Source organism: Oncorhynchus clarkii, chromosome 10 (assembly GCF_045791955.1).
Source record: "Oncorhynchus clarkii lewisi isolate Uvic-CL-2024 chromosome 10, UVic_Ocla_1.0, whole genome shotgun sequence".
NCBI lineage: Eukaryota > Metazoa > Chordata > Actinopteri > Salmoniformes > Salmonidae > Oncorhynchus > Oncorhynchus clarkii.
Window position 1 is genome coordinate 57,466,329 of NC_092156.1, and position 9,278 is coordinate 57,475,606.

General features: G+C 45.1%; 1 protein-coding gene across 1 annotated transcript; it reads right to left on the bottom strand.

Annotated features, from left to right (window-relative positions):
- Positions 1–967: 967 nt before the first annotated feature.
- LOC139418828 (E3 ubiquitin-protein ligase ZFP91-like) lies at positions 968–8,014 on the bottom strand. The gene is made up of 12 exons (XM_071168558.1): positions 7,238–8,014; positions 6,782–6,816; positions 6,530–6,643; positions 6,282–6,324; positions 5,799–5,903; positions 4,032–4,115; positions 3,724–3,855; positions 3,400–3,450; positions 3,171–3,249; positions 2,801–2,915; positions 2,522–2,621; positions 968–2,378 (listed from the first exon to the last, which is right to left on the bottom strand). The coding sequence occupies exons 1-12, from the start codon at positions 7,639–7,641 to the stop codon at positions 1,301–1,303; spliced, it is 2,340 nt and encodes a 779-aa protein (XP_071024659.1). The 5' UTR covers positions 7,642–8,014; the 3' UTR covers positions 968–1,300.
- Between the last annotated feature and the right edge of the window lie 1,264 nt (positions 8,015–9,278).

Here is a 9,278-nt window from a genome sequence, read left to right on the forward strand (position 1 = left end):
TTTGATGTTTTTGCAATAAAATGTATATTTAGTTGGATTACTGTGGACGGATTAAGCCAGGATAAAATATGGAGTGGACTGTGGAAGATCCGAAAGCGGTTGACATTGATGTCAATTCCGATTGAGCCGACATATGCAGCATTTACTTTGAATGTGATTTCCATGACCTCTGTAAACATTGCCCACAAACTGTCCGTCTCTGAGCGAGTTCCTCTGCCCAGGCTTTGCCGATGCATGCCCGATCTATAGGCCTGATTCAATCAGATCAAGTGATCGCGAACACCCGCTTAGCTGATGTTTTGGCGGCGTTGGAGGTATAACTGCGTTAGAGCTGTCAAATCAGTAAGCACACACCCATCCCACTCGCATTAGATGTTCAGAATGAGAAAGTGTAGGCTATATAGAAATAATGACACTCAGAAATCCTCCTTTCGTTGAATGATTTCCAATCAACCTAAATCAAGGTTTAGGCTAGATAAGGCTACCATCTCACATTCCAGTGTTTTCTAACTTGTAAACAAGGCTGCATGGGGATTTATTTCGATGTGATTCCGTGCAGCCAATGTCAACTCTAGGTATAACGGCGTAAGCCGCTTGTACATTGAACAGCTCTAACGTAGTTCCACCTCCAAAACCACCACTATAAGGGCGATGGCTAGGGCAGATCTGATAGAATCTAGGCCCTACTGTTAGAACCGAAAGCAGACAGTTTTGTTTCTTTGTTTGCAATGGAAAATTGAGGACCGTACGTGTTGTGATACTAGTATCATGAGGATGGTGGGAGGAGGGGCTCATTGTAATGGCTGGAATGGAAACTATGGAACGGAGACAAACACACTAAACATGGGAACGTGTTTGACTCGGTTCCATCGATTCCACTCCAGCCATTGCAATGAGCCAGTCCTCCTATAGCTCCTCCCACCAGCCTCTTCTGATAAATGCTAAACACACAAACACAGAAGGCCAGTTGATGGGTATAGATGGCTACATCACTTTATGTACAAAGGCAACAACTCACACACACAACTGCCCTGATGCGGGTAGATCTAAAAAGCTACCAAAAGTGACTATAAATACATATTTCTGTGATCCTATATATTTCAAATGGTGCCACAATACATTAGGAGGGACATCGCTAGACTCTCATTTTTTTTCTGTCTTTCCCAGTTTCCCCTAACCTCGAAATCCAGACTGAATCACCTTATGTTGTTTCACTTTCCTAATTAGTGATCGTAAAGTGAAACAGCTGAATTCAGTTTGAATTTCCAGGCTAGCCCCCCCCCCCCACACACCGACTACTCTAGATAAGTACATGTTGCATGTGCACTTCTGTGGCATCGGTCAAAACATCCCCCTCCGCCACTCCGTCCCCCTCTCCGCCCCCTTCCCAAACGACCTCTCCCTCCCCTACAGTCTCACACTGTTGAAGGGTGTTAGCGGAAGGAGAGGAGGCAGAGAGAACAGAATCGTCCAGAGTGTAGCTTTCGCTACAACCCACAGTGGTTGGGTCCTGAAGCTGGATGTCCTGAGTTTGGGGCGGAGGTTGAAGTTGGACCTGGGCCAAGAGAGGGAAGTTGGCAGTAGAAATATGGGAGCTACTCTGGAGGGTTTGGAGTTGCTGGGGGGTGGCTAACAAGGGGATCTGCTGTAGATGTGTCTGTGACCCGTCGACGGTCTGGAAGGTCATGTGGAGAATCTGTGGCTGCTGATTCTGCTGCTGATAAGACTGCAGGGTCATTTGCTGGAGCTGCTGGGGCTGATGCTGCTGGGTCACTACCGAGCCGGAATGAAGGGCCAGTTGCTGCATCTGGGCCTGCTGCTGCTGCGACTGCTGCTGCTGTGGGGAAGTGGCCGCCACCTGCTGAACAAAATGAAGGGGCATCTGGAGCTGGAGGGTGTGGTGGGTCTGCTGCTGCTGGGTGTCGGAGGGCGACGGGGGGTCGATGGGGGACAGGGCGATGGTCAGGGGCATCTGCATGGCGTGGCCCTGGTCCTGACTCACTACTACCACCTGGTGGCTCACCTGACCCATCTGAGCTACCTGTTGCCCCATGTGGGTCATTTGTTCACCCACTTGGGTCACCTGCTGGGCGGGCTCCAGTCGTACCAGCTCCCCCTGGTTCCCGACACAACCCACTCCCGAGGCCTCCAGCAGGGAGGCAGGGGTAGTGATGAGGGCCCCTGCGTTGGCCGCCAGGGCCTCTGCGATGAGCACCTCCGGGTGGCTCTTGGCCTTGTGGGCCACCACGCTGTCCTTCTTCTCAAACTTCTTGTTACAGATGGAGCAGGAGAACTGGTAGGTGGCATCAGCGTCGTGCTTCTTCATGTGCCAGTTGAGGGAGGCCTTCTGGCGGCAGGTGAAGCCACAGATCTCACATCTACAGGAAGTGAGAGGGAGTGATGTAGAACGTAAAAGAGAAAGGGGGGGTGAAGGTACAGACAGGTGCAACATTTAAATAAATGGATGGAATGAATTAACAACCAGGCAAACAAATAAACGAGGTTGGAGATGGAAACTCACTGCAGTGGTTTCTCTCCGGTGTGGATCATGCGGTGCACAGCCAGGTTGTGGGAGCTCTTGAAGGCGCGGGCGCAGAACTCGCAGATGTAGTCCCTCTGGTCTGAGAGGGGGAGCAGAGAGAGTTAGCAGTAGCTCATCACAGAAAACAATAACAGGTCAAGCACTGCTTCTGTGATTGCATGTATACTGTACTTGTGTGTGCATGTAAATGTTAAGTGAGGATAGTTAGCATTCAGTGTGTCTGTATGTGGATCTCTACGTGTGTGTGTGTGTGTTTACCGGTGTGGTGCTTGGCATGGCGAAGTAGCTGTTTCTGCAGCCTGAAGAGTCTTCCGCAGGATGGGTGAGGACATACAAACTTCTTCTTCAAAAGGTGCTGGTACTTAATGTGGTGCTGGGAATTACAGGAAAAAGAGAGTCAGCGAGAGAGATGAAGGATGGGGAAAAAAGCTTAATACTATTCACCTACGTTGGGGTCAATTCCATTTCAACAGCTAATTCAGGAAGTGAAATTGAAATTCAATTGCATGCATTGAAAAAAAATTCTGAATTGAAATCGACCCCAACCCTGTTCATGCACAACTCAATCTCAGAATAGCTTGTGAGCTTTGTCGTCGCTATGGCGACCACTACAGTTGCTATGGCAGACCTGCAGGTAGCGAGGGTGAGCCAGGACTGTGCCACACCCCTCCATCTCACAGCGCACGTACTGCACCGGTGGCTTCTTCCTGTGGGGGTGTGACATGACAACTGTCAATCATCATGTATGTCAGAGGTGAGGGTTCAGCTTTATACATATGATTTCACTAATGTTTTGTTAGTTGACTGTAAAGAAAATAAAGAGTATTGTTGCAGTTAAACAGTAATGTCAAGTTTACCTTCTTTTCGGGAGCCGGGGACTTTTATCATCTTTCCTTCGCCTGCCTCTCCTGAGGGAAATAGAGAGAATACAAGAAGTTGGAGAACTCTATTCAAGCAAGGAGTGAAATCAAGAGACCAAACCAATGCCAGATCCAATTCCCAAAGTGACAGAAGTCTACCCTTGCACACCCTTCCTTTGAAGTCTGAAATTGCACACTCTCCGTTACGGATTTAACAATGGTGGAAACGCCAGCCGCTTCCAATGCTTTTAAATACATGATGGAGAGAGTGCAGGTGCACACTTTGGGAGAAGGTTGGAGAATCGGGGAGGGGGGACATACTTTCTGGGCAAATCCCCCTCTCCGAACTCGTTCTCCAGCTTCACGTCTGTGCCCTCTATCTTGATTCCTGGCTCCCTCCCTTTTTTCTCTTTCTGTCTCGGAGGGGGTTTGCGCCGCGGTTTGGGGGCATCCCTAAGAGACGGAGGATCCATTTGGAAGGTCAACAGAGAGGTCACATGGGTAAAACGCACACAAACATTTATATCCATACCGATTCACACAAAGGGAATAATACTGTTGGAGCTGACATGCACACACACACTTGCACACAATCCCTAAAGGGAAAGCATTACGACACACACACACACCTAGTAGTCTCAGCCTCCGGGTTGTAGCTCTGGTCGTTGAGGTCATCTCTGAAGGGAATGTCATCATCACTGCTGATTTCCCCACTGTAACACAAGCACAGTGCTCAAACGCATAGCCGTACACACAGATCCTACCACACCTCCACTTGCTAAACATGTACAGTTGAAGTCGGAAGTTTACATAAACTAGTTTTAATGACTCCAACATAAGTGTTTCAATCACTCCACAAATTTCTTGTTAACAAACTATAGGTTTTGGCAAGTCGGTTTGGACATCTTCTTTGTGCATGACACAAGTAACTTTTCCAACAATTGTTTCCAGACAGATTATTTAAACTTATAATTAATTCACTGTATCACAGTTCCAGTGGGTCAGAAGTTTACGTACACTAAATTGACTGTGCCTTTAAACAGTTTGGAAAATCCCAGAAAATGATGTCATGGCTTTAGAAGCTTCTGATAGGCTAATTTATATAATTTGAGTCAATTGGAGGTGTACCTGTGGATGTATTTCAAGGTCTACCTTCAAACTCAGTGCCTCTTTGCCTTGACATCATGGGGAAATCTAAAGAAATCAGCCAAGACATCAGAAGAAAAATGGTAGACCTCTACAAGTCTGGTTCATACTTGGGAGCAATTTCCAAATGCCTGAAGGTATCACATTCATCTGTACAAACAAAAGTACGCAAGTATAAACTCCATGAGACCATGCAACCGCCATACCGCTCAGGAAGAAGACACGAAAACAGGTTCAAAAGTATCTATATCCACAGTAAAACGAGTCCTAAATCGAACCTAACCCGAAAGGCTGCTCAACAAGGAAGAAGCCACTGTTCAAAAACTGCCATAAAAAAGCCAGACTACGGTTTGCAACTCCACATGGGGACAAAGATTGTACTTTTTGAAGAAATGTCCTCTGGTCTGATGAAACAACAATAGAACTGTTTGGCCATAATGACCATCGTTATGTTTGGAGGACAAAGGGGGGGCGCCTGCAAGCCGAAGAACACCATCCCAACCATGAAGCACGTGGGTGGCAGCATCATGTTGTGGGGGTGCTTTGCTGCAGGAGGGACTGGTGCACTTCACAAAATAGATGGCATCATGAAGATGGAAAATTATGTGGCTATATTGAAGCAACATCTCAAGACATCAGTCAGGAAGTTAAAGCTTGGTCGCAAATGGGCCTTCCAAATGGACAATGACCCCAAGCATACTTCCAAAGTTGTGGCAAAATGGCTTAAGGACAAAAAAGTCAAGGTATTGGAGTGGCCATCACAAAGCCCTGACCTCAATCCTATAGAACATTTGTGGGCAGAACTGAAAAAGCATGTGCCTACAAACCTGACTCAGTTACACCAGCTCTGTCAGGAGGAATGGGCCAAAATTCACCCAACTCATTGTGGGAAGCTTGTGGAAGGCTACCCGAAACGTTTGACCCAAGTTAAACAATTTAAAGGCAATGCTACCAAATACTAATTGAGTGTATGTAAACTTCCGACTCACTGGGAATGTGATGAAAGAAATAAAAGCTGAAATAATTCTCGCAACTATTTTTCTGACATTTCACATTCTTAAAATAAAGTGGTGATCCTAACTGATCTAAGACAGGGAATTCTTTACTTGGATTAAATGTCAGGAATTGTGAAAAACTGAGTTTAAATGTATTTGGCAAAGATGTATGTAAAACTTCCAACTTCAACTGTATGTGGACCATTGATTATTGCCTATACTGATCCACACACACTGCTGTCTTGCCAACATTACCTCTGAGACTGTGGCTGGAAGCTGAAGTCTTTAGGGTCATCTTGGAAAGGAGACTCTTCTTCTCCTCCCAAGAGAACATCTTCCTCATTCTCCTCTTTTTTCTCACTGAGGCGAGAGGAGTCCGTGTTACTACGGCAGCACAGAGACAGACCCAAGCCTATTTCGACACACACACACACACACACACACACACACACACACACACACACACACACACACAGCCTTCCAGCCATGAGATGAGTAAGAATGCTGTTCGTTTATTCACCTCAACCAACCACTCTGTACCGGTACCCCCCTGAAACTAGTCTCGCTATTGTTATTTTACTGCTGCTCTTTAATTTAATTTCTTATCCGTATTTTTTTTAACAGCATTGTTGGTTAGGGGCTCGTAAGTAAGCACTTCACTGTAAGGTCCATCTATACCTGCTGTATTCGGCGCATGTGACTAATAAAATTGGATTTGGAATGCATGTGTATACTCACATCCTAACTGTCTTCTTTGCAACTACCTTTGCTTCCACCTCCACTGGGAAAAAAAACAACAACATTATCACACAATGCCAATACAACAAGCACAATTTGATTGGGCTTTTTCAGGATGACACATTCCCCTCTGTCTCGGGAATGACCCAACCCCCACAGAGTTGAATCCCAGGTGTCCATGCAACCAAAGACGTTCTTAGCCCACTCAGTTAAATCCCCAACACAATTTAGCTGGTTGGTGTGCCTACCGGTTGGGTTGACAGTGCCAGGCTCACTTTTGCACACAGGCTTGGCGGACCCCCTGGTACCCCGGGTAGAAGGGGCCTTGGCACGCGTCTGAGCATTCTGTGAGTGGGGGTGGACTGGAAAGGGCAAAGTGAGTGCCATCATACACACCTTTGAATTGGAATATTAATTCAAGGTGTGTCTTACTAGTCTTGTTACTGTAGCCACATATCTCTGTCTAGTTTATCAGGCAATGTATGAAGGTGGTCACCTACCTTGAACATCGGTGGGTTTCCTTGGGTGCCCTGAGCTGCGGAGAAAGAGTTATCAAAATAGTGATAACTTCCCGGCTGACTTTATGTTAATCTAGCTATGTACAATATGACATAATCATGAGTTGCTGTCATTCAAGACTGCTTACATACAAATTGCAACTTGACAAAACCGCTCACACCGGGAATGAGAGGACAGGTAAAGAACATTAGACATTAAAACCAGGTATTACCCCTCCCTCTTCCTCCTCCCTTTTTAAAGGAACTGTGCTGGAATACGTACATGTCAGGGTATACAATTAGCAGCTGTGCATACAACCGGTTTTATGACCGTAAAATGTTGACAAGCAAATTTGGCTGGCTAACAATTTAACACAGGCATGTAAAGATGTTACGTTTATTGCAGAGGACACTGCTATATTGCAATTTATGGTGTACTAAAGGCGTATACGAACGTACTCATGAGCTTGACTACTGTCATCCCCGACCTCTCCGGTACTCTCTGTTGAAGCTGCGGAGGAGGCATTTTTCCTGGATCGTGGACAGGCAGCCTTCCTCCGGCGGTTTACGGCTTTGTCAGGGTTCGATTCTTCTGCATGGTCACTCTTCTCGCTCTGCAACCAAGCTGGTAGTGTTCGTGTAGACCGGTCCCGTAGCACTCGTCCAGAACTCGGAGTGCCTGGTGTTGCTCCATTCGTACACGGCGAAGGAGAAACCCCCTTCTTCCGGCCAACTCCTCGGCCTCTCGAAGTCCTGCGCGGGGTGACCGCTGCACTCGAGGTCGGGGATTGTACCGTGGCCTTGTCATCCTCGGGCTCATCCCTTTTATTGTTTTCACCTATTTGGGTGATTTGCGGCTCCATCACCGCGTGTTCCCGGTTCTTACCCTTTTTTCCCGGAACGTATTTATTACTTTCTCTGATACTGTACTGACAGTAAACAAATGATTACATTTGATATCACATCGATCAAAACGCTTGGATTGCTAGCTAAAGGCCGTAATCCGACTGTGACATAATTCACAGAATTCGGGCCTAGTCCGCAAATTATAAGCGTTATTGATCAATAATAAAAACTTTCCTTAATTCCTACTATAATAATAAACCAATATCCATTTTTAAAGAACCAGACACTATTTTTGCATTCTTAAAGCTATAGTAAACCTAACTATTTGCACGGGCCATGTCGCGTTACCACTTTGTTGCGTCTCCTTTAAGCCAAAATAAAACCAAGGTTAAATGCATAAGCAACATACTATTCAGCAGATGCACACGTTCGCAGCAGCATCACCCAAACATATAAGTACAGACCACATAGCACGTGTTGGTCCCATCCCAGTTGTTTACAGATCAGTGAAATTGAACGCGCAGGAGCTGTGCAAAGAATCTGCGCGCACAGACAGCCCTTCTGGTCATGGGAAATGTAGGCCGAGTGCAAAGAACACACATGCTATTTTATCTGATTTTAGTTTGAATGTAAAGTCTAACAAAGTACAGTGAATGTAAGAGTAAATTGTGTTATCCAGTCCTTTCTTTGTAAATTATACAATGTTTTGTTATTTTATGTTTGGAAGTTATTTTGCCACTAGATGGCAGTGTAGCCTTAAATGGGATGACTGTTCTAAAATGACTGGGTAGCAGACGAGGCGCTGTTCGGAAGCCACTACCAACAATCTCTCACAGTCTCACGTCAGAATTAGACATTCATCCATGTTTCTCAAACATCACATTTCAAAGTGTTTAAGGTTAGGTTGAGGCATTAACGCCGAAATCTTAAGGTTAGGCATTTCCCCCCGAATTCAAAATCTCAAACAACTTTCTATTGCTGGTTTCAGACTTGTAACCTTTGGAATCAGAGGCCGATGCTTACTGTTGCCCCCAGTGTCTAGTTTCCAGGTTCCATGTAAAAAATAAACAAAAATAGCTTCTTACCAAAGAGCAATTTCTCAAGCAAGAATTTTGCTAGGACTATCTGGAAGTGGTTTGAGTCGGGAGGGGAAAACTAAAAACTAGCTATTATTGGCAGAGGGGTATGAAACTCTCTTTCTTATTGGTCTATTAACTAATTTACCACCTGGTGATGTCACCAGGCAGGCCAAAACTCCTTCTGACCAAAACAGGCTGTAATTTCCGGCAGTCTTATCAAACAGCTTTTCCACTAGAGGGCATTATCATCATTTTCACAATTTCGCAGTATTATTCCAACCTCATAGTGTGTAAATGCAAAACACAGGCGTTTTTGACTGCAATGGGTCTTTAACGTGGATTTTCACATAAAATATATTCATTTAATTATATATTGAACAATAACAAAACATTTTTAAAAATCAATATATTGAGAAGAGTACATAAACTTAACATACACAGGGGTATTACACGTCAAAAAGAAAATGCACTTTTGTCAAAAGGTTTTATGGTATGTACTGCTTTTTTGTTTTGACATTTTCTCATCATTTCAAAATAATGTTTCAGTTGTACCTTAAACAGTTGGGTCAAAATAA

Coding starts and splice junctions, on each gene's coding strand:
- LOC139418828 (XM_071168558.1), bottom strand. CDS start 7,641: ATGGAGCCGCAAATCACCCAAATAGGTGAAAACAATAAAAGGGATGAG. Junction 6,325..6,529: donor TGGCACTGTCAACCCAACCG/GTAGGCACACCA, acceptor TTTTTTTCCCAG/TGGAGGTGGAAGCAAAGGTA. Junction 3,250..3,399: donor CCCCGGCTCCCGAAAAGAAG/GTAAACTTGACA, acceptor ACACCCCCACAG/GAAGAAGCCACCGGTGCAGT.